Source organism: Rhincodon typus, chromosome 7, assembly GCF_021869965.1.
Source record: "Rhincodon typus isolate 14 chromosome 7, sRhiTyp1.1, whole genome shotgun sequence".
NCBI classification, from domain to species: domain Eukaryota; kingdom Metazoa; phylum Chordata; class Chondrichthyes; order Orectolobiformes; family Rhincodontidae; genus Rhincodon; species Rhincodon typus.
The window spans coordinates 73,147,638-73,174,210 of record NC_063338.1 but is presented as its reverse complement, the minus strand read 5'-3'; the positions used below and the strand labels follow the sequence as shown (position 1 = coordinate 73,174,210).

At 40.7% G+C, this 26,573-nt stretch overlaps 1 protein-coding gene across 1 annotated transcript in view; it reads right to left on the bottom strand.

The window, feature by feature from the left end:
- Nucleotides 1-26,573, bottom strand: part of kynu (kynureninase) — a 201,522-nt gene that overhangs the window by 71,379 nt on the left and 103,570 nt on the right. The window contains exon 6 of the mRNA XM_048599241.1: nucleotides 24,239-24,385. Coding sequence (XP_048455198.1) covers nucleotides 24,239-24,385 — 147 coding nt within the window. The remainder of the gene's footprint in view (nucleotides 1-24,238; nucleotides 24,386-26,573) is intronic.

Here is a 26,573-nt window from a genome sequence, read left to right as displayed (position 1 = left end):
ACAGAAATATTGATATTAATAATATGTTTCGCCTTGTGGTTTCTCAAGAAACCAAAATCAATCCTTTGCAAGCTCTTACAATGAAAAGTAAGGATTGTTTGCACATGCCGATTGTAACATTCTTGTAATTCACTGACAGATTGAATTGGTTTTGCTTTTAAACCAAAATGGCAACTGAAAAACGACTTGTGATCATCAAGCATAGTCCATATGCTGAAATGTCCTGTACAAATGCACAGAAGAGTATAGTTTCTGTGAAAAGTTTAAAAACACAGACTAAAATATGTATTTTTGAATTTCAAAGTCAATCTTGCCTCCAGAAACTCTGATGATTTTTACCAACATGGAATGATGATTTATGTCAGAATTTAGGGAATCCTAATCTACTATTTCAAAGGAAAACATTCCCAAACTTTAAGGTGTGGGGAAAATGTCATGTGCTGTATTTTTTTCACAGAATCATTTCTGGCACCTTGCTGATGAAGCAAGCAGTTCATGGCTGCAGGTATGACATTACATGAGGAACAAACAGCAGTAGTAAAATACAAAGATTTTGTAACCTTATTCAATGGGTGGGAAGGCAATATGATCAGATCAGACACTCAGTTTTACTTCATTTACAAATTGGATGGCTGATCTACTTTCTGCCAAATGGGCAGGTGCTTGAAACACACAAACTTAGCATACAAGATAGAATTGGAATCAGGTTTATTGTCACATGCAATGACATTTATACAATGAAAAGTTTACATGTCACCACCTATGGTGCCATCTTAGGTACAAAGCTACCTAGGTACAGAATTTTAGGCACAAAGTAGAAAAATAAAGAAACAATATTAAAAAGTTAAACATTACAGTCCTTCTTACTAAAATGTAGAAAAACATAGTTACAAGTTAAACCACCACAGTCTCTAAGCAGCATCAGAGGAGCAGGAAGGCTGACGTTTCGGGCCTAGACCCTTCATCAGAAATGGGGGAGGGGAAGGGGGTTCTGAAATAAATAGGGAGAGAGTGGGAGGCGGATAGAAGATGGATAGAGGAGAAGATAGGTGGAGAGGAAACAGACAGGTCAAAGAGGCGGGGATGGAGCCAGTAAAGGTGAGGGTAGGTGGGGAGGTAGGGAGGAGATAGGTCAGTCCAGGGAGGACGGACAGGTCAAGGGGGCAGGATGAGCTTAGTAGGTAGGAGATGGGGGTGCGGCTTGAGGTGGGAGGAGGGGATAGGTGGGAGGAAGGACAGGTCAGGGAGGCGGGGATGAGCTGGGCTGATTTTGGGATGCGGTAGGGGGAGGGGAGATTTTGAAGCCTGCGAAGTCCACATTGATACCATTGGGCTGCAGGTTTCCCAAGCGGAATATGAGTTGCTGTTCCTGCAACCTTCCGGTGGCATCGTTGTGGCACTGCAGGAGGCCCAGGATGGACATGTCGTCTGAGGAATGGGAGGGGGAGTTGAAATGGTTCGCGACTGGGAAGTGCAGTTGTTTAGTGCGAACTGAGCGTAGGTGTTCTGCAAAGCGGTCCCCAGGCCTCCGCTTGGTTTCCCCGATGTAGAGGAAGCCACAACTGGAACAGCGGATGCAGTATACCGCACTAGCAGATATGCAGGTGAACATCTGCTTGGTGTGGAAAGTCTTCTTGGGGTCTGGGATGGGGGTGAGGGGGGAGGTGTAGGGGCAGGTGTAGCACTTCCTGGGGTTGCAGGGAAAAGGCTGGGTGTGGTGGGGCTGGAGGGTAGTGTGGAGCAGACAAGGGAGTCACGGAGAGAGTGGTCCCTCCTGAAAGCAGATAAGGGTGGGGAGGGAAAAAACTGCTACCCGAAGGTTGCAGAAACAGCAACTCATATTCCGCTTGGGAACCCTGCAGCCCAATGGTATCAATGTGGACTTCACAAGCTTCAAAATCTCCCCTCCCCCTACCGCATCCCAAAACCAGTCCAGCTCATCCCCACCTCCCTAACCTGTCCTTCCTCCCACCTATCCCCTCCTCCCACCTCAAGCCCCACCCCCATCTCCTACCGACTAACCTCATCCCGCCCCCTTGACCTGTCCGTCCTCCCTGGACTGACCTATCTCCTCCCTACCTCCCCACCTACACTCACCTTTACTGGCTCCATCCCTGCCTCTTTGACCTGTCTGTCTCCTCTCCACCTATCTTCTCCTCTATCCATCTTCTATCCGTCTCCCCCTCTCTCCCTATTTATTTCAGAATCCCCTTCCCCTCCACCATTTCTGAAGAAGGGTCTAGGCCCGAAACGTCAGCTTTCCTGCTCCTCTGATGCTGCTTGGCCTGCTGTGTTCATCCAGCTCTACACCTTGTTATCTCAGATTCTCCAGCATCTGCAGTTCCTACGATCTCTGAAACAGTCTCTAAGCGCCTGGCAATGCTGGGCTTGCACTCCACACAAGGGGTCGAGTCCCCTGCTCCAGGCTCAAAACCGATCCTGCCTTGGGCTGCCTGCTCTTGCCGTCTTGCAGCTTGTTCCTACTCCTGCCACCTCCTCAGGCTGCCTATTGCCTCTGTTGTTGCCAGCCGCCTCGGACTGCATGTTCCTGCTCTCACCGTCACTCGGGATGACTGCTATCGACGCTGGGGACCTCTTTACTGCCACGTTGGGCTCACCCCCTGCACGCTGGCTTGATCTTCCCTGTGATGATTTCCTCTGCACTGCACAAACTTGCACTTCACTAAAGATAAGTGGATTAAATATGCAACGCTTGTTCACTTAAAGCTTCAGTAGTACAAGATGGTGATGGGATGATACTGCTGAGGAACAGCTCCTGGCAGTCACTCATTCACTCTCTCACACATCCTGTACCACAGGGAATCAGAAGGCTAATAGAATGTTGGCTCTTATTTCAAGCAGGTTGGAGTATGAGAACAGGGAAGACTTACTGCAACTGTATAAGGTGAGGCCACATTTGGAGTCCTGTGAGCAGTTTCAGTCCCCTTACTTAAGGAAAGATATAATTTCATCAGAGACAGTTCAAAGAAAGTTCAATAGGATGAACCCTGGTATGGAAGGATTGTCTAATGAGTAAAGGTTAAACATGGAGGTCTAGGGCTGAAATGTCAGTTTTCCTGCTCCTCTGATGCTGCTTGGCCTGCTGTGTTCATCCAGCTCGACACCTTGTTATCTTGGACTCTAATCATGACAGTTTTGAACAATAAGAGGTCATCAATCTTACTGAAACATACAGGAGACTTAAGGTAAATGCTGACAAGATGTTTCCCCTCATGGGAGAGCCTAGGATTACAAGGCATCATCCCAAAATAAAAGGGTGCCAAATTAAGACTGAGATGAGGAGAAATTTCTTCTGTCAGATGTTTCTGAGTGTTTGGAACTCTTTGCCACAGAGAGCTGTGAGGGGCAGAGCCCTTCTGAATATCTAAGGCTGAGAAAGATTGATTCATAGAATCATAGAATCCCTACAGTGTGGAAACAGGCCCTTTAGCCCAACAAGTCCACACTGACTCTCAGAGCATCCCACCCAGACCTATAACCCACCTAATCTACACATCCCCCAGCACTGTGGGCAATTTTCCTGGCCAATCCACCTAACCTGCACATTTTTTGGACTGTGGCAGGAAATCAGAGCACCCAAAGGAAACCCACGCAGAGAATGTGCAAACTCCAAACAGACAGTCACCCAAGGGTGGAATTGAACCTATGTCCCTGGCGCTGTGAGGCAGCAGTGCCAACCACTGAGACACAGTCAGTAGACAAATTACAGATTATGGTGAAAACACAGGGAAGTGGATGTGAGGAGTGTTGGATCTGCCGTGATCCTACTGAATGGTGGAACAGACTCAAGCGTCCAAATGGTCTACTTCTCTTTGTATTTCTTATGGTCTTATAAGTTGTCATTACTTCCTGACTAAACTGTCTTAAACAAGGTAATTTTCTATATTTTTCAAATGGGATTCACTTCTTTAAAAAAAAGGAAGAACTTTAAGGAATCTAAATAGGTGATTTGCAATGCCAGTTCCTAAACATGTTACTTTGTACACTTTATAGTCTTTCCAGCAGTAATCATTATCAGGAAATGTCTAATTATATTTAAACAATTTAGCAGTGCTTCCCTTAATTTTTAAGGATGACACTTCTTCCAAGATGAATTACAAGTAAGCTACATTTCACTTTCACAGATGGTGTGGTATGCTTATTTTTTGATGTGATGTTCAAAAATATACATTGTTTACTTTGAAACCTAAAGAGACATCAAGCATGAACTGGATGTTTTACTGAGCCAGCAGTTGAATATTATTTTTATTCATTCGTAGGAAAGTGGCATCACTTAAAATACTAACATATGTGGCCCTCACTTTGAAGTGCAAATTCCAGAATTTTGACCAAGGTTGCTGATATACTTCTCATTGAGAATAATGTGCAACTTGGGGAGAACTCGGATTTAGTATCATTGCTACATACTGATTTCCCTTTTCCTTTGGAAGATGTTTGGAAGGTGGGTGTCACACAGGTAGTGAAAAGTCAATCAAAAGGCCTTGTCAGGAGTTCTATTGGTACCATTGAGACAATTGAACTCTGTTTAGGCAGTACGAAATGGACTGATGTAACAGGTCAGTCACAATCTACGTTGAATATTACATGTACCACATGATGGATAAGTTCTGATGAAGAGTCACTGGATTCAAAATGTTAACTTTGATTTTTTTTCCCTAAAGATTCTGCAAGACCTGCTGAGATTCACCAGTGAAATAACTGCACAGAGGACAGTATCCCATCACCAAGTCACCCTTTATTCATATCTGCACAGTACGTGGGCTTTGATAGCCACCTCAAAGTAAGTCCCTAGACTTCTGAATCTCCTGTTTATACCTGTCAGTCTGCACTGTCTGATTGGCCCAGGTTAATGGCCCCAATCAAGGATATCAGTCAATGAGATCCACCTGGCCCTGGTTCCCATCACCAACCAGAAACATGATCAGTTTGTAGCAGCTACAGAGAAGCAGGCAGAAGTCTGCCTCATTGACTCTTTGCCCTCAAAAGTTGAATCAACCTCCTCGATAGCTTCTTCTCGATGCATTTTGCAGCAAATCTGTATTTCTTTTTCAAATTATGCTAGATTACTCTTATTCTTTTACTAAAATATAACTTAAATGCATCATGTGGAACATAGATAGTCATTGATCTAATAGATTAACTCTATTTTACTCTCTCCACAATTGCTGTTTAATTTGCCATCAGTTTTTCAGCACCTTCCCTTTTATTTACTTCAAATTTCCAATATATGTTCATTGTAGTCCATTGTGAATAGTTATAAAGATCCAATTTTAAAAAAAAATTGATCCTAATCCTTGCTTTTATTTCGTTGACCTTTCAGATCTGAGAAATAGTAAACTCAATTCAGAATAATATCTTTTATTGACCACAAGTAGACTCAAGGGTATTTCTGAAGGAAGCAGTGACCTTGCATCAAATTGCCAGAGAATTTGTTATCCTTGACAGAATGGAAGAACATGTACTCCTCCTTAACTTCTCATGTCATAAGCTGCAGGCCTCAGTCAGACGAGATGAATAGTTGTGTCAAGTAAATAACGGGTATTTGTTGAAAGGTAAGAAATTAATCATGTTCCTCATGCTACTCTCATACATCATTTGAAGCCAGTTAAACTATGTTAAATCCTGAAAGCTGTCAGCAACAGTTCCATTTTTGCATTCAAAGTTTTCTTGAAGATAAACGGAGAAAATGAGGATTCACTGAGGAGGCCTGTATCTTTCTCTGACTCAACACACAATCCCAAATGTTGCATGTGTATTTGTTGTTACAAAATGGGAAAACAATCATCTCCACTATATCCAAAATCTAAACAGAAATAATCAGCAGATCAGTGCACATCTGTGGAAAGGAAAACAGAAATAATGTTTCTCTCTATAGATGCTGTGTAATATGCTGTGTCTTTCCAGCAGTTTTGTTTTGTTTTAAATTATAGATTTCCAGCATCCACAGGATTTTGCTTTTATATTTTCAAGATCTCGGTGCTTCAGCTTCTAAATGGAGAAATCTATACAACACATTGTAACTGGATTGCCATAGCCATTTGATCTCTAACTCTGGTATACATGCTTTCACTCCAGCTTGCGGCAGCTAATAAACACATGATTTGAACATAGAACATAGAACATTACAGCGCAGTACAGGCCCTTCGGCCCTCGATGTTGCGCCAACCTGTGAAACCAATCTGAAGCCCATCTAACCTAAACTATTCCATTATCATCCATATGTTTATCCAATGACCATTTAAATGCCCTTAAAGTTGGCGAGTCTACTATTTTTGCAGGCAGGGCATTCCACGCCCTTACTACTCTCTGAGTAAAGAACCTACCTCTGACAACTGTCTTATATCTATCACCCCTCAATTTAAAGCTATGTCCTCTCGTGCTAGCCATCACCATCCGAGGAAAAAGGCTCCCACTGTCCACCCTATCTAATCCTCTGATCATCTTGTATGTCTCTATCAAGTCACCTCTTAACCTTCTTCTCTCTAACGAAAACAGCCTCAAGACCCTCAGCCTTTCCTCATAAGACCTTCCCTCCATACCAGGCAACATCCTGGGAAATCTCCTCTGCACCCTTTCCAATGCTTCCACATCCTTCCTATAATGCGGTGACCAGAACTGTACGCAATACTCCAAGTGCGGCCGCACCAGAGTTTTGTACAGCTGCAACATGACTTCATGGCTCCGAAACTCAATCCCTCTACCAATAAAACCTAACATACTGTACGCCTTCTTAACAACGCTATCAACCTGGGTGGCAACTTTCAGTGATCTATGCACATGGACACCGAGATCTTTCTGCTCATCCACACTACCAAGAATCTTACCATTAGCCCAGTACTCAGTATTCCTGTTACTCCTTCCAAAGTGAATCACCTCACACTTTTCCGCATTAAACTCCATTTGCCACCTCTCAGCCCAGCTCTGCAGCTTATCTATGTCCCTCTGTAACCTGCAACATCCTTCCGCACAATCCACAACTCCACCGACTTTGGTGTCATCCGCAAATTTACTAACCCATCCTTCTACGCCCTCATCCAGGTCATTTATAAAAATGACAAACAGCAGTGGCCCCAAAACAGATCCTTGAGGTACACCACTAGTAACTGAACTCCAGGATGAACATTTCCCATCAACCACCACCCTCTGTCTTCTTACAGCTAGCCAATTTCTGATCCAAACCGCTAAATCACCCTCAATCCCATGCCTCCGTATTTTCTGCAATAGCCTACCATGGGGAACCTTATCAAATGCTTTACTGAAATCCAAATACACCACATCAACCGCTTTACCCTCATCCACCTGTTTGGGTCACCTTCTTGAAGAACTCAATAAGGTTTGTGAGGCACGACCTACCCTTCACAAAACAGTGTTGACTATCCCTAATCAAATTATTCCTTTCTAGATGATTACAAATCCTATCTCTTATAATCCTTTCCAACACTTTACCCACAACCGAAGTAAGGCTCACTGGTCTATAATTACCAGGGTTGTCTCTACTCCCCTTCTTGAACAAGGGGACAACATTTGCTAGTCTCCAGTCTTCTGGCACTATTCCTGAAGACAATGACGACATAAAGATCAAAGCCAAAGGCTCTGCAATCTCCTCTCTAGCTTCCCAGAGAATCCTAGGATAAATCCCATCCGGCCCAGGGGACTTATCTATTTTCACACCTTCCAGAATTGCTAACACCTCCTCCTTATGAACCTCAATCCCGTCTAGTCTAATAGACTGTATCTCAGTATTCTCCTCGACTACATTGTCTTTTTCCTGTGTGAATACTGACGAAAAATATTCATTTAGCACCTCTCCTATCTCTTCGGACTCCACACACAACTTCCCACTACTGTCCTTGACCGGCCCCAATCTTACTCTAGTCATTCTTTTATTCCTGACATACCTATGAAAGCTTTAGGGTTTTCCTTGATCCTACCTGCTAAAGACTTCTCATGTCCCCTCCTGGCTCTTCTTAGCTCTCTCTTTAGTTCCTTCCTGGCTAACTTGTAACTCTCAAGCGCCCTCACTGAGCCTTCACGCCTCATCTCTACATAAGCCTCCTTCTTCCTCTTGACAAGAGATTCAACTTCTTTAGTAAACCATGGTTCCCTCGCTCGACCACTTCCTCCCTGCCTGACAGGTACATACTTCTCAAGGACACGCAGTAGCTGTTCCTTGGACAAGCTCCACATTTCAATTGTGCCCAGCCCCTGCAATTTCCTTCTCCATCCCATGCATCCTAAATCTTGCCTCATCGCCTCATAATTGCCTTTCCCCCAGCTATAACTCTTGCCCTGCTTTATATACCGATCCCTTTCCATCGCTAAAGTAAACATAACCGAATTGTGGTCACTATCACCAAAGTGCTCTCCTACCTCCAAATCTAACACCTGGCCTGGTTCATTACCCAGTACCAAATCCAATGTGGCCTCGCCTCTTGTTGGCCTATCTACATACTGTGTCAGGAAACCCTCCTGCACACATTGGACAAAAACTGACCCATCTGAAGTACTCGAACTATAGCGTTTCCAGTCAATATTTGGAAAGTTAAAGTCCCCCATAACAACTACCCTGTTACTTTCGCTCCTATCCAGAATCAGCTTTGCAATCTTTTCCTCTACATCTCTGGAACTTTTCAGAGGCCTATAGAAAACTCCCAACAGGGTGACCTCTCCTTTCCTGGTTCTAACCTTAGCCCATACTACCTCAGTAGACGAGTTGTCATCAAACGTCCTTTCTGCCACCGTAATACTGTCCTTGACTAACAATGCCACACCTCCCCCTCTTTTACCACCTTCCCTGGTCTTACTGAAGCATCTAAACCCCGGAACCTGCAACAACCATTCCTGTCCCTGCTCTATCCATGTCTCCGAAATGGCCACAACATCGAAGTCCCAGGTACCAACCCATGCTGCAAGTTCACCCACCTTTTTCCGGATGCTCCTGGCATTGAAGTAGACACACTTCAAACCACCTTCCTGCCTGCTGGTACACTCCTGCGATAGGGTTGAAACTTTATTTATGACCTCACTACTCTCAACCTCCTGTACACTGGAGCTACAATTCAGGTTCCCACCCCCCTGTTGAATTAGTTTAAACCCTCCCGAAGAGCATTAGCAAATTTCCCACCCAGGATATTGGTACCCCTCTGGTTCAGGTGTAGACCATCCCGTTTGTAGAGGTCCCACCTACCCCAGAATGAGCCCCAATTATCCAGGTATCTGAATCCCTCCCTCCTGCACCATCCCTGTAGCCATGTGTTCAACTGCTCTCTCTCCCTATTCCTCGCCTCGCTAGCACGTGGCACGGGTAACAAACCAGAGATAACAACTCTGTTTGTTCTAGCTCTAAGCTTCCACCCTAGCTCCTTGAATTTCTGCCTTACGTCCCCATCCCTTTTCCTACCTATGTCATTGCTGCCTATGTGGACCACGACTTGGGGCTGCTCCCCCTCCCCCTTAAGGATCCCGAAAACACGATCCGAGACATCACGGACCCTGGCACCTGGGAGGCAACACACCAACCGCGAGTCTCTCTCATTCCCACAGAATCTCCTATCTGTCCCCCTAACATAATTCAAGAAGTATTCCTCTGAATTTGTGTAGAATTTCAGAATTGTAAGTCAGCCATCTACCACATAAACAAAAAAACAGCAAATACAAATTAAAACTATAGCATGCAACTTTGAATTTCTGGGTGAGCCAGAATTGCTGTTAATGTTCCATTTGCTACTGCTATGAAAATGAAAGGAGATTTGAGGCCGAATAAGCTTTTCATTACCATTCAGTGAAATAATTATGAAATAGCTCCAGAATTAAATAAACTTTATGAGTAAATGAGTTCCAACAATTATCAGTGTTGAGGAAAGAATGTTACAAATTGTATTGCTGCCTAGATTTCATGAAGGATAAAAGAAAACAAATTACAAGTTTTTTTAAAGTCTTTAAGGTATATTTTGAATCCCATATTGTCACTTATGAATGGTATTTGTCCAGCATGAGAGCACAGGGGAGAGTTTGCTCCATCGACTCCATGAGCCTTACCAAATCAACCAGTATGTGTCAGCACTGATATCTAGCTAAATCCTGTCAGTTTGAACAACTGGACGGTGGTCTCATCAGAGATATAAGCAATCCCACCACGAACATGTGTCATTTGAGAGACGAACTACTTACTTTCAAGAAAGCTAGTGGCATGTGCAGACACTCTTATATTTCATCAGCTATATAGTGTATTAAAAAGAGTACAGGCAAGGTGTCACATTATCATGATAGACAATCCAGGACAAATGAAAACAAATTATTAGAAAGAAAAGGAAGAACTACTTGCAGAGGAAAGAACTCAAGACCAGTGGGCGTGGTGTAAATTTTGTGCAGGGCATCACATAAAAGTAAAAGAAGCATATTTAGTGAGTGGAAAGTAGACCTCTAACCGCAGGAAGCTGAAAAACTTCACACAGAAGTGCTGAGCTAGAAAGAATCAATACTAGTCTATAATAATGGCTGCTGAAGACATGTCAGCTGATCATTCTGATACACCATACAACAAATTGATATCATCAGTTTTAAGGTGATAAATGGATTGTGACTGTTAAAATGATGACTGCAGAAAGAGAGCATCAAGTGAATGTGAACTGTTAGATAGACACCAGTGTTTTAAGCAACATCATGAGCTTCACAGACCTGTGCAAATTGGTGCAAGATGGTGACCCAGAAATGAAGTCCTCAAAAATAAGTTTGAGGCAATATGATCAAATAATTCTCATGTCAAGAGGTCAAATTAATTTACCTATAATAAATGAGTTGTTTTTTGTTTTTTTTAAACAAATGTGGTGAAAGAAACCTCCACCCCCCCCCCACAAATGCTGTAGATGCCAATAATGAAAAGAAAAGAAGCAAAATGGCATATTTTGGTGATTAAATAAAAATATTTCTGCTTTTGGTAAGGCTCAAGGAGTAGTGAAGCTTGATGAACAGTGTACTCCAGCTCTCAACATTATAAAAACATTTGGGGACTTGGTGTGGGATCTTGACACATGAGATTAGATGTGGAATAATACTAATTGGGAAAGGATAACAGGGCAGACATTAGTCTCATCTTCTGAAATTAAAATGCCATTGGAAGGAAGTAAAACTTTGTTCAATATGGAGGAAGTTTCCCTGACTAGTTCACACAATTCGACTAAAACTATAATCATAGGATTAGAGAAGGAGTTAAAAATGGAGAAAAGCTAAGAATGCAAAAATAATTAACATTTTGTCACAGCACCAAAGTTTCCCAAAATGGCACACATTCATTCAGAATTTTGGAAGCTACATGGGAAAATCATGGGACTTATTGAGGTTCATAAGAGTTATCCCCAAAAAAAATGGAACTCAAATGGAATGTATTGCATATCAAATTGTAGCTTTAACTATAACTACGAATCTAAAGATAAACAACGCTTTCAGAACAGGAAAAATGAATAATCTAGATGAGAAATATAAAGGATTTCTCTCAAAAAAGAAGACGTAATTCTTCTTTCTTCAAAACGATATGACTAAACCGATAACTATATTAAAGTAAACAGGAGCTACTCAAACTCTGTTGCTGAAGAATACGTTTTCTTCCAGCAGAGCATTGAAACCAAAAGTTTAAATAAACAGAATGATTAAGGAGTATGCACCCTTTCCTTTTATAATGTACACATTGAGTAGGACTTAATATGCAGAACAGAGACAGTTGGAATTGTTCAGATATTAGGATGGATAGGATTGCCTTACTTCAAGGTAGTGAGTTGATTGGAGCGAGAGATGTAGCTTCACTCATAATCATAGAAAAGTCCAAGAGAAGTTCAAAAGATGGAACAGTTACGAGACCATGTTCTATGTAAATTTCCATTGCTTATGGTGACGAGAACAATGGCTAAATAAAGTCCATTGCCAGTTGTCAAACCGATACATGAAGATGATGTTGGAGTAGCTGAAACTTTCTTCAAATATGTGGATAATTCAAAAGAAATATTTTGTAAATCTTCTTTAATTGAGGCTGAACAAGCAGACCTGAAGTTAAGCATGTTAGCACAATCAGCCATAACGAGCTGAAGTTGAAGGAGTTCCGAGAGGGATATTAGGGTACTGTGGATTTTTGATCAGGAAGTGGAGACATATTCACAGACCTGCAAGTGAAGGTTCATCAGATAGTAATACAGACCAGGTACTGTGAAGAAATACTGCAGGTACCAAATGAAATTCCCATAGCGTAGCGATACGGAAAACTCAATCATTAACAAATCAGTATTTCATCTATCCAATTCTTCAAGTGAACATAACACATTTCTGTGAAACATGCCATTCTTGTTAGATTGTAGGAAAACCTCAACATATAATCAAACTGGCACTTTAATATACAAGCCAGTTTTTGAAGAACTATTCTGTAGAGAATTAGCAGACTGTGTAGAGTGACAATGCTTTAAAAGGTGAATTTCCCCATTTTTAATGAAGAGAGATTGAGACAGAGGTGTTCAGTGGTCTGCTTCAAGCCAATAATGTAAACAGATTGTGAGGCCTTGTGTTGGATAAAGTTGGAATAATAAAAGCAGCCTGAATGGGTGGGGCCAAGCTACCAAAGAACCTGGATTTTTAGTTTAGCTTGCAGTAGTAGTTTCTGGGGTCTTGAAGCTGAAAGTGGGAGCTCTTGTTCCTCTCTTTGTTCCAGCTAAAAGCTGGGGTTCTCTTCCTGCTGCTAGAATTGCATGGGAGACAATCGATTTTACTGAATTTACCTTTGCCAAGGGCGGTTATGGGATGTCACTGTATCGGAATGGTAGTTTATTATTTTGATAAATATTTCAATAGAGTTACAGTTAAGCTAATTCTTTTCTTTAGTTTTATTTTGTCGGTATTTTAACTATAGTGTATGAATAAAGTGTTGTTTTACTCCAAGCTTTTAGTTTGACCAATTAAATTGCATCCAGAGTTCAACATGTGGCATTTGCCTTTACAATAAGAAAAAAGTTAGAGTCTAGGTTGTCTCCTTGACATGTTTTGAGGAGGTTTGATCTGGTCCATAACTGTAGGAGCATTACTAAAAACAAAAGTCAGATACTGGTATATACTGACAACTATGGATATGACAACTCGAATTTCAGAAGTTATTCATTTCAGAACAATTACAACTAAAATAGTAGTGGCTAAACTAACTCAACTAATTTTATAGTAAGAAAAAGGTTCCAAATTTAACAAACCTCAAGGGAAACCTCTTCTAAGGATGCCTAACCTGAAGAAGTTACCCTCCTCCCTCCGGACAAACCTCAAGGGATCTATTTCAAAACCCCCTTCCCCTCCCCCTTTTCTGATGAAGGGTCTAGGCCCGAAACGTCAGCCTCTCTGCTCCTATGATGCTGCTTGGCCTGCTGTGTTCATCCAGCCCTGCACCTTGTTGTTCCAAATTTATGTCTACAGTTTCTAAAGACATAATAAATAAGATTGGTATAAAGCAGTTGAAGCATTTGAATTTCACCTGTGGTATTTGTTTGTCAACCTGATGAACTGGCCAGATTCTTCATAGATAACAGAAAGGTATATACAGCAAAAGAATCAGATTCAAACAAAATTCCTTAGTTTGAATACTGTATCAGTAGAGTTGACAGTGCCTCATTCCTTATGAAAATTGATTATTATAGAAGGGATACTGGCAAGTACAACTGACAGAGAGTTCAAGAAATTTTGGCATTTGTAACATCAAAAGGATTGTGTCAAAGGTGAGTCATCCCATTTGGGTTGAAAGCAAGCTGTAGCTGCATTCCAAACACTTATGAATCAAACTGTAATGAGTGCATCTAATTGTGTGATTACTTCAGAATGTATTAATATGCACTGAGACATGGGAAAACCATTGGAAGTCTTATTTCTGATTTAGCAATATATCTCATCAAGAATAATTTTGTGAAAATGGGGGTAACCTTACCTAGGACACATCATTGAGCAATAACAAGCGTTTCAAAGAAAGGCAATGATAGAATTCCCTGTTCTTAAAAGAAGGTGCAAACCATGATATTTTTGAGAAATTGTGGCTTTTATTGGAAATTTGTGCCAAGCTTTATTTCATTAGATGTACATCTAACAGATTGGTTATGAAAATAGGCAAAGGTCACAAGAGTGGCAAAAGCTTTTTTAGAATGTGAAGACAATCCTAACAAATGTGTTGATGTTGCCAGTCTCAACTTCACAAACCTTTTAAAATGATTTTTGATGTCAGTGACTTGAGGGTGGATTTAACCTTATTCAATTAATCAAACATAGAGAAGCCTGTAAGGTACTTTTCTAAGGTAATGGATCAAAATAAGTATTCTACAGTAGATAAGGAAACTCTGGGAGTGCCACTGGCCTTTAAAAATTTCAAAGCTTACGTCCACCATAAACACAAAGCAATTCCCTGGATTGAAGAGTTGTACTTCTAGTATAGGAATTTGCTCATGTCACTCAGCTGTTTAAGTGAGAAGAAAACTAATGAATTACAGAGATAGTAGGAACTGCACATGCTGGAGAATCTGAGATAACAAGGTATAGAGCTGGATGAACACAGCAGGCCAAGCAGCATCAGAGGAGCAGGAAGGCTGACGTTTCAGGCCTAGACCCTTCCTGGTTCATCCAGCTCTACACCTTGTTATCTCTAATGAATTACAGACCAGTTTGTTTGATATCTGTGGTGGCGAAATTAGTGGAATCTATAATCAAGGATAGAGTAACTGATCAAAACTCACAAAATTTCAATTATTCAGGGAGAGTCAGCATGGATTCATGAAAACAGGTCATGCCTGACAAATTTCATAGAGTTTTTTGAACAGGTAACGAGGGTGGTGAACAGAGGTAAATCAATAGATGTTATTTATATGGACTTTCAGAAGCCTTTTCATAAAGTCCCACAACAAGAGACTGTTAACTTGGGTGGAAGCTCATTGAATTGAGGGCAAAATACTGACATGGATAGGAAATTGGTTGAGTCACAGGAAGCAGAGAGTTGGAATAATTAGCAGGATGTGAGTCATGCTATCCCACAGGGATCTGTGTTGGGGCCTCAATTATTCACAATATTCATTCATGACTTGGATAATAGTACAAAAAAATCAAATAGCCAAATTTTCTGACAACACAAAATTAGGCAGCTTTGTAGACAATGTTGGCAACAACATAAAATTAGAACAGGATATTAATAGATAGGGTGAATGGACAAAGTTGTGGTGGATGGATTTTAATATAAACAAGTGTGAGGTTATCCATGTTGACCTGAAAAATGATAGATTATGGTATTTTTCAGAAGGACCGAAGTTGAATACAGTGCATGCCCAATGAGATTTGGTGTGTTCCAGGGTCTTACACTTTAAAATGCCACAAATGGGTATAGAAAGTAGTCATGAAGGCAAATAGAATACTGGCCTTCAGAACTAAATGTTTTGAGTATAGAGATGCAGGCATTTGAAGCAGTTATACAAAACCCTAGTTAGGCCCCATTTGGAGTACTGCGAGCAGATCTAGGCACCACACCTCAGGAACGATGTTTGGCCTGAAAGGAGTTCGATGCAGGGGTACAAGGATGAAACCTAGACTTCAGGGATGAAATTATGAGGAGAAATTTGGCAAATTGGGCCTCTATTCTCTAAAATTTAAAAGTTTAAGGGTTTTCAGGCTATTAACAGGGAAAGACGGGGTAGATAAAGATAATCTATTTCCACTGGTTGAAGATTCTACATTCAGGGTGCATAGTGTGACAATGCAATGGCTTTAAGAGGCGTATTTTCTCCTGGCTTTTGTTTGGAGATAGGTTTTAAGGCAGCGGTGTTGAACAGTCTATGCAGAGGCATTAATGTAAACAGTTTGTGAGGCCTTAGTTTTTTTTAAGTTGGAACAATAGAAGTAGCCTGAATGGGTGGGGTCAAGCCCATAGAACCAGAATTTCTTTTTCAGAATTTAGTTTTCAGTTGCTGCTGGGTTCTTGAAGAAGTTGAAGCTTTTCATTCCTCTCTCGGTTACTGATAAAAGCTGGAGGTTCTCTTCCACGCTAGAGTGTCATGGAAGACAATTTGTTTTTCTGAATTTACCTTTGAATAAGTAGGTATTTATGGGATGTTACTGTATTGAAATGGTTAATTAGTAATAGCATTGTATCTATTATTTGGTTAAACATTTTGATAGAGTTACAGTTAAGCCAAATGTTTTTTGTTATATTTTAACTATAGTGTACAAATAAAGTGCATTTTGCTTTAAATCTGGTACTTTGACCAATTGAATTGCATCTGCAATGCAACACCTTATAGTTACTTTCAAAACCAGAAAATTTTTGGGGTCTAGACTATCTTCTTAATATCATTTTAGGGGGTTTGGTCAGGTCCATAACAATAGTCTAAAAATTAAGGCCAGGCCATTCAGGAGTGATGTTAGAAAACACTTCTACATGGAAAGAGTTAGTGGTAGTTTGGAACTCTCTCCCTCAAATGGCATTCAATGCTAATATAATTATTAAAGTTAAATCTGAGATTGACAAATTTTAATTAAGCAAGGTTATGAAGAGATATGAGCCCAAGGCAGACATAGGGAGTTAGGCCACAGATCAGCCACAATCTTTTAGAATAGCAGAACAGGCTTAAGGGACTGAATGGCCCACTCCTGTTCCTATGTTCCTATATTTTATAAGATACACTGACCATCACCCTTGAATTTGTAGAGAAATTTAAATCCCAAAATGCCATACTACTTCAAAAGAACTTTTTAGTTCAACATTATAACATAAGAATTGTCCATATTAGTAGAAAAGAGAATATAATTGCAGGCATGCTATCAAGAATATATTGATGCTGGAATAGTTTGGAGATTTATGGAGATTGGCAAAAATTTGTATAAATCTAGATAAAGGGTGAGAGCATGACTGAAAATAATTTTCTAATGTTCTGTTATTATCTGTCATATCTTCCATGTGTAATGAAATGCATTTGGAAATGACATTTCATCTTCAAAGTGTGGAAATATGTAAGAAACACATATTTATGTGTTACAAGAACAAGAATATGGAGCTGGTTAGACAATATTGGGATGAAGAGGGAGTTATCGTGGGATTACTTGAGAAAGTTAAAAGATCAAGAAGAAGATGGTTTACTGCTCAAATAAAACCAAAGTACTGCAGATGCTGGAAATTTGAAATTTAAAAAAAAACAGAAATCACTGGAGAAATTCAGCAGATGTGGCAGGATCTGTGATGGGAGAAACAGAGTCAACATTTTGAAAGTTCTGAAAGGCCTATGTCCTTTTGAAGTTGTACACCATTCTCCTTTCAGCTTCCGAAGCTCCTATATTTTGTACCATTTGTAAATTTTAATATGATGACTTGTACACCATGGTTTAGTTCATTAATGTATATCAGGAAAAGCAAGAATCCTGATATTAGCCACTGGAGAACTCCACTATAAACTAGCTCCCAGCCTGAAAGATGTCCAGTGACCATTTGTTTCCTATCATGCAGTTCAGTATATTATTCATGTCACTGCTGTCCCTTTTATTCTATGCTCTTGAATTTTGCTCACAAGTCTGTTGTGAGGCATTGCATCTAAAAGTCAATGTGTAGCACACCAATAACATTACCCTGATCAATCATGTTACCTCTTCAAAAATTTCTGCGAGTAGATTAAGTGAAATTTCCATCTAGAAGCCTTATTTGTCCATGTTGATGCAGAAAGTAATAGCTCTGAAAGAGCTAATTTTACAGACTACATTAAACACCACCTGATCTGATGGTGTTATATAATTTTTGGATGGGAAAATTAAGATCCTAATGCAGACAGATGTACCATCACTGTCTCCTGATAGTCCGGTTATTATGTAACACAAGTTAGTGATTTGCAACTGTTGCTACACTTCTCATTAAGATTCATGAATGGTTTATCATCTACTACTGATGCAAAAATAGGCCCTTAGACTCAGTATAGAAAGCAAGATTAGAGGTTCCTCTGGTGCAGTGGCAATGTTTCTGGGCCAGGAGATCTGAGCTCAAGTCCCATCTAACCCTGAATTGTGCAATAGCATGTCTGAGCTGATTGATTAGGAAAATATCCAGAAAGGAGGATTTGCGGCAGTACTGTCCTCAACCATAAGATCCTAGTGGTTGTTGCTACAACAATTACAGCACATATAACTCTTAATTCTGCCCTGAATTATTGGTGGATATTTCCTTGTCACAAAGTTGGTCTGCAGTTTCTTGACTTATAATTGCATTCTTTTTTTTTTAATCAGGCAATTCAAATGCTGGCAATTCTGCATGCCTCGGCCACAATCACTGAGAATAAGGATGACTGAAAAATTATTGCTGTGTCTGTGCAATTACCACTCACATTTCTCTGTATTCTTTATGATAAAGGTTCATGATACCTTATTGCTTTTATTTGGAAATATGGGTTATAAAGTGAGTAGAACCATGGATAGCTTTACATTTGATTTTTATGTCTACATTGTGTGAAAGCAACGACATAGTTTTACCTTAAATTTGTGCACTGTGAGTCGTGCCAGATGTCAGGAATTAGAATTGATTATTTAAATTAGGCTTCTTAACAAGATGAATATTTCAGTGCATTAGTAAACAAGGATATAAAAGGAAGAGAAAAGCATTGTGCTGAGTCTTCTGACATATCAGAATATGTGATTTAGAAGCCAAAGGAGACCATTCAGCCACGCAAGACTGCTCCATGATTCAATCAGATCATGGCTGATTTATTTTAATTTTGAGTCCCAGATTCTTGTTTGCTCCTTATAATTTTTGATTTGATTGTCTGACAAAAATAAAACACTTATGCCTTAATACTACTCATTTAGCCCACATCCACTGCCTTCTGCAGGAAAGAGTTCCTAATTTGAGTGAAAGGAATTCTCATCTCTGTGCTAAAAGGATAGCCCCTTATTTTAAAACAGTTCTGCTTAGCTTTGGACTCACATCCAAAAAAAAAGCATCCTTTTGAGATGTGGTCTCAGCAATGTCCTGTATAACTGAAGCATAACAACTCCACTCGTATGTTCAATTCCTCTCATAGTAAAGGGTAGCATTCCATTAGCCATTAGAACACCTAGACGTATCTGCACCTCAGAAATCCGCAATCATTTTCCTTTTGGATAATACTCCCTCTTTTTAAATTCTTCCTAACAAAGTGTACAACTTCACACTTTCTCATATATGCTCCACAGGACAGACCTTTTGCCCACTCATTTGACCTATCTATATGCACCTGTGACTTCCTTATACCTTCTTCACAACATATGTGATTCACTTTATTTATTCCAAGAAAAGAATAAGGCCCCTTAAAGGTCAGCAAGGCCACCTATGTGTGGACTGTCGGACATGGAGGAGATACTAAATGACTATTTTGCATCAATGTTTAATATGGAGGAGGATATGGAGAATAGAGAATGTGTGGAAATAAATAGTGACATCTTGAAAAATGTCCATAATGCAGGGGAGGAGGTACTGGACATCTTAAAATGCATAAAGCCAAATTAATCCCTGGGACCTTATCACGTGAATCCTAAAACTCTGTGGGAAGCTAGGGAAGTGATTACTGGACCCCTTGCTGAGATATTTTTATCATTAATAGTCACAGGCGAGGTGCTGGAAGACTGCAGGTTAGTTAAAATAGTGCCACTATTTAAGAAAGATGGAAAGGAAAAGCCAGAGAACAATAGACCAGTGAGCCTGACATTGGTGGTGGACACGTTGTTGGGGGGATTCCTGAGGGATAGAATTTACATGTATTTGAGAAGGCAAGGACTGATTAAGAATAGTCAACATGGCATTGTGCATGGGAAATCATGTCTCACGAACTTGACTGAGTTGTTTGAAGAAGTACCGAAGAAGATCGATGAGGGCAGAGCAGTGGACTTCAGTAAGGCTTTTGACAAGGTTACTCACTGACTCAAAGGTAGAATACAGAGGGTGGTAGTGGAGGGTTACTTTTCAGACTGGAGGCCTGTGACCAAAGGTATGGCACAAGGACCAGTGCTAGGTCCACTGCTTTTTGCCATTTATATAAATGATTGGGATGTGAACACAGGAGGTATGGTTAGTAAATTTGCAGATGACACCTAAACTGGAGGTGTAATGGACAGTGGAGAAGGTTACCTCAGAGTACAACAGGATCTTGATCAGATCGGCCAATGGGCTGAAGAGTGTCTGATGGAATTTAATTTTGATAAATATGAGGTGCTGCATTTCGGAAAGACAAATTAGGGCAGGATTTATACACTTAATGGTAATGTCCTGGCGAGTGTTGCTGAACAAAGAGAACTTGGAGCACATAGTCATTGAAGGTGGAGTCACAGGTAGATAGGATAGTGAAGGTGGTGTTGGTATGCTTGCCTTTATTGGTCAGTGCATTGAGTATAGGAGTTGGGAGGTTATGCTGCAGTTGTGTAGGACATTGCTTAGGCCACGTTTGGAATACTGCATTCAATTCTGGGCTCCCTCCTATAGGTTATGGTATGAAACTTGAAAGGGTTCAGAAAAGATTTACAAGGATGTTGCCAGGGTTTGAGCTGTAGGGAGAGGCTGAATGGGCTGGGACTATTTTCCCTGGAATGTTGGTGACTGAGGGGAGACCTTATAGAGGTTTATAAAATTATGAGGGGCATGGATTGGGTGAATATGCAAGGTCTTTTCTCTGTGGTGGGCGGTGTCCAAAACTAGAGGGCGTAGGTTTAAGGTGAGAGGGGAAAGATTTAAAAGGGACCTAAGGAGCAACTTTTTCACACAGAGGGTGGTGTGTTTATGGGATGAGTTGCCAGAGGAAGTGGTGGAGGCTGGTACAATTACAACATTTAAAATGCACCTGGATAAGTATATGAATAGCAAAGGTTTAGAGGGATATGGGTCAAATGCTGGCAAAAGGGACTAGATTAATTTAGGATATCTAGTCTTAATGGACGAGTTGGACTGAAGAGACTGTTTCCATGCTGTACCGCTCTATGACTCTATAACCAAAACTCAAAGTACTTATTTTCTCATTGGGCTAGCAAAATACTGCTGAGGAAAATTCTCCTGACACACGCTCACACACTAGAAATTATTGTTCCCTTCATACGTTATGCTAGTATCCTAGTCTATATTCGAATCAGTAAAATCCTCCACTATAACTAAGCTATAATTTTTGCACTCTGTAACTTCCTTGCAGACATATTTCCCACTCCTATATTTTCAAAGCAGAAATCTTTAAGATATTTAGTTGCTCAATAATTTACCTATTGATCCAAATAATTTTCAATGCCTCACCTGACTACTTTTAGACCCTTATCATTTTTTAAAGGCATTTCACTTATTTATATAGGTGATGTTTGCTTCCTTGTAATTGGAGTCAACAGGCAAATAAATATTATGACTACATAAGCAAGTCAGAGGCTGGGAATTTAACAATAAGTGAGCCACCTGCTGATTCCTCAAAGCTTGTTCATCATCTAGAAGTCAAGAGTTGAAAGAATGCTCTTCACTTGCCTGCATGAGTGCAACTCCAATGATACTCAAGAAAATCAACTCCATCCAGGACAAAATAAGCCATTTGATTCACACTCTATCCACTACCATAAATACTCGCTTCCTCTACCAGCTGCCGACATGGCAGCAATGTGCATCATGTACGAGATTGTTGGGAATTGGGGTCCCCTTTAAAACTGTGTCCCTTTACTATTCCATATTTAATATTTCCTGAGTAGCATGTGACTTCATTTAAATGTGTTACAGTCGTAACTAGTCTTGTAAACTTTTATGTTGCACCTGTAGTGTCCCTATCTCTGGAGGAGGAGGCCCAGGTTCAAGTCCCATCTGCCTGAATAGGTTGATTAAAATAGCTGGTAGCCAGCCTTCTATAAATGTAAATAAAAGATTTATTGGATGTCACATTACCTCATTAAGAATGCGGTGTTTTGGAAAACAGGAAGTTCTTGCTCTTAAAAAGAACAAAACGTAACCTTTATATGGAAATGGGCGAGGGGATAACAGTGATCTGACCTCAAGTGTAAATGTCCCCATGGTAACTGGCCAAATGGATTCAGACAATTGATTATCATTGTGTAAACTATCACCCCCTAGAAACAGGGTATGTCAACAAGTGCTCAGGAGCAGAGAATGGTCCTCATCAGGTGGCCCTTATAGGTGGCAATCCTCAAAGGGATCTATCTTCTCTAGATGGAAGATGGATTTGAGGAGGAGGATTAAGACACAGGGAAGAGTTTCCCAACACCTTTAAGTTGTTGCTTTCACAACTTTAGTGAGACCAATACATTCCACACCAAAAGCCTGTGTGTCATCTGACATCAATGCACCATTCCCAATTATCACAGTTGCAAGATTTCTTTGTCCAGTTAACTAATGTATCATATCTAAACTTCTGCTTCTTGTCAAACTCAACAAGCTAGCTAAAAGTTGCTTACACAGGTCCATTGGTAACTACAATCACGAACTGTCATTGCACTGCAACAAATGATCACAGATTTGATCGCACCTTCCAAAATCATGACCTCCACCATCAGAAGCACAAGGGCAGCGAATGAATGGAAATACTATCACCCTCAAGATTTCCTTCAAGCCAAACAATATTATGAATTTGAACTATGGTTTGATTTTTGATTTAAAATTGGGTGGGATGAAGTTGGCACAGTGCCTTGCACCGATTAACCTCCTTTCTGATTTTTCCCATAATGGAAGAAGTATTCACGGAACAACTGAAGTCTTTAAATGGTTAGTCAATGGCCATTTAAGGACCTGTGACTACCACAATTGAGATTTTACTTGGACGAGAGGGGTCAATGTCATCACCTGCTAGTTTATTGTGACCTGAGTGGCAGCCTCTCCTATTTGGACATCCATTGTCCAAAGGAGACTCCTTGCATGTGATCTCCTCCAGCCCTAAAATAGCTAGCTCTCACTCTCTCACTGTGATGGGGCAGGTTGGCAAGTCCAGTCAAACTAGAAAGCAGTGGCGTCATAATAGTGTCACTGGGATAGTAATCCCGAATCCCAGGCTAATATTCTGGGCATAGGGGTTGGAATCCTGCTGTGACAGACAGTGAAATTTGAATTCAATAAAAAAAATCTGGAATTAAAAATGCTAGTATAATGTCAATCACTGTCAATTGTCATTGAAAACCCATCTGGTTCACTAATGTCTTTTAGGGAATGAAATCTGTCATCCTTACCTGGTCTGGGCTACTTGTGATTCCAAATCCACTACAATGATGTTGACTCTTAATTGTCCTCTGAAATGGCCCTAACAAACCTCACAAATCAAGGGGCAGTTGGGATAAGCAATAAATAATGTTCTAGTCAGCAATGCCTCCACATCCTGTGACTGAATAAAAAAAACCTGGCCTTAGCTTTAAGAAAAGACCTGGGCCTACCTTAAGACAAACCATAGAACTACATCCACATCTAATTATGGGTCGAGGGCATTTCTTCTTCAGGGAAGATCTGTAGTTCCAGCATTGACTACCACTGCCTGTGACATTGCTCGGATTTGACAACTACTTGCTAATCAAATGGCCAGCAGCTCTCATACCTGGTGGACAAGGTCATATAGGACAAGAGATGGGAGTTCCTTTCTAGATGAGGATAGAAGTCTACCATTGAGCCAATTAACTGCCTACAGGCCATCAATTTGTTGCATGGTGACCCAGTCAAACAGAGGTAGGCTCATATCCATTCTCTAAGAATAAGGTAGTGGAATGGTTGAAGTCATGACTTCACTGAAAATTCAGCTTACATTTCCATTCCCTCATTGTTACAAGATCAAAATCAGGAGCTTCTTTCCTTCTCAGCACTACAGGTGTGCCTATGCCCATGGACTGCAGCGGTTCAAGAAGCTGGTGAGCCATTATCTTCTCAAGGGCAATCTGGGATGTACAATACATGCTGACCTTAATAGCAATGCTCACATCCCATGAAAGAATAATAGTTTTCAAGCTGATTCACATTTTTCAAACATTTAAAAAAAAACACTTGTTTGAGGACTATTAAAACTCCAGTTGGACTTTCTGCAATGGGAGCCACTTTACCTGACATCTGTGACCTTCATTCCCTTCTTTGCCTTACTCTGCACTATAAAGTTATTTGCTTATGTTCTATTTGACAGCTAAAACATTATTTTATCTTAACTATTTTCAGATGTTGATGAACATATTGTGTGTTTTCAATTTTAAACTTGGGTTGATCTGTTCGACTCACCTTAGCGTGTCCTGCCCTTGTTATCGAAAGCATATCAAACACCTGCCCAGTGTAATATTGTACTCCACTGAAGAGAATCACAGCAATACTGTCACCGTCTTTTTCTATTGTAGATAAAATATTTTCTGTTCTCAGGGTTTCTTCTCCCTAAAAACAAACAGTTGATTGTGCTTTTTGATGCTAAAGTTAAATAACAAAATTATAATTCATACAGTCAGCAAAAAATTAGAATTTTTTCAACATAATGTAGAATATGTTTCCAGGATTTCAGCACAATTCCAAAAGTGAAGGGCTTTAGAAAACTCCAAGTACTTCAGAAAGTTTAACATCTTCCACTGAGTAGTCATTCACTTCTAAAATATACCACAAACTTTCAATACATGTCTGGTATTTGTAATATACTGACAAAGACTTCCTATCAGACAAGATAAAGAATTCTAAATTGTGCTTTACTTTTCTGTAAGAAAAATCATAAAGATTATTTACCTCAGACACCTAAATAGAAAAAAAAAACAGTATAGGAGAAATACCAGTTGTAAAGAGAAACATATTAACAAGAAAACATTGGACATGATAATGCTGAATGGCAAGAATGTTAGAAAACTGTGCCATGCAAACTACATGTGAACATTGTAGCAGGTATGTCCTTCTCACTGCTTGAGTTTTAACCAAATCTCAAGTTGTGCACGGATGTTTAAGTTCAATTAACTGTTTTCCATATTGATTTTGGTTATTAGGCTACAAGGTTGCAGGTAGAAAATTATATTGATATTTGGATAGTTTTATGACTGTATTGTTGGTATTTCACTTCAGTATTTCAATGCATGAGCTGAGTCTGGGAAGGGTGCCCTTCCAGTCAGCAGTACCTTGAAGCAATCTAATATGACAACTGAGAAAAGGGACAATCAGAAGGAGGACAAGACAGGTGGAAAAAGAAAGGAAGATGCTCCAGAAAATGAGCCCAACTCAAGCTCCACTGAGAAAATGGAGTCAATGGAGGAGAAGAAAGTGGATGTACAGAGCGAGTGGCAGAGGGTGAGGAGAAACTTCAAAAGAAAAACCTTCAATCATGCAGGGCCACCAGAGGTCAGCAGCACACTGGAAAGAGGCAGCTGCACCAAGGAAATTCTTCCTCTGATGAACATGTGAGAGGATGGCCATGAACAGAAGAAGCGACAAAGCACCAAGGAGGAAAGGAGAAGAGTATCTCCCAACCAGGAAACGCTGGACATTGCAAGAGACCTGGCAAAAGCCCACCTCCTGACATTCCGAACCATGGGGTACCCAGCACTCCAGAGCTGAAGGCAAACAAGAACAGTAACGTTCCAAACAGGGAGTGGAGTGCAACAACTGAAAAAAAGCCTGATTCAGAGAACAACATGAATTTTGACCTTCCTGGCTTTGTCTTCATCTCGATGAGTCCTGATGGGAACATTGCCTCCATGAAGGAGCAGGACAGCTACCTCAGCCTGGCAACATGTCCACACCATAGTGATTCAGGATCTCACCCATTGCCAAGACAATATTTCAAACTTTCTTTGACTAATGGACGGTATGGTAATCTAAAAATCTTATGATGGGTTTTAAAATTGCCAGCATAAATGTGTATAGTGTAAAAGCTAGAAAGCAATGTGTCTCCACCTGGGCTTACCTGGACAACATCAAAGCAGACCTCCTGTTTCAGCAGGAGCGTGGAGTAATGTACCTCAGCAGCTATTGGAAATGATTGAGATTTTGGGCCCTCAGGCTTTCGATTTGACGGGGGGGTAATGTTTGCTGGTCCTCTGGCCTGGGTATTTTGCTGCGAGGAGGCAACTTCATCATCTGTCAGGTTAAGGAGGTGTTGGGCAGGCACCTCATCATAGCAAATGTCATGAACAGAAATGCTTCCCTGAGACTAATTAACGTATATGCTGCAGTGGTAAAGAGTGAGCATCTGGCCATCTTTCAGCAGCTCCCACTGCTGCTGGCAACACCTCAGCTGGTCATTCTGGTCGGTGACATCAACTGCATCATTGATACGACTGGAAAATCTGGACAGGCTGACAGCACTACCGGGCTCAGCGCCTGCGTTCTTGATGGAAATTGTTAAAGACACCAAACTGTACAACATCTTCAGCACTTCTGCAGATGGAGCGCAATATAGATACACCTGGTCATGACCAAATGGGTCGATCTGTTCCAGAATGGATTTCCTGTTTGTGTCCAAAGTGTTCTTGGTCAGATCCACCATCATCAAGCTGGTGTTCTTCTCTGATGACTGTCTCCTGGTGGCCAACTGTCACCTGTGAATCGACCAGTGAGCTGTCAAGGGAACATGGAAGTTGATTTTAGT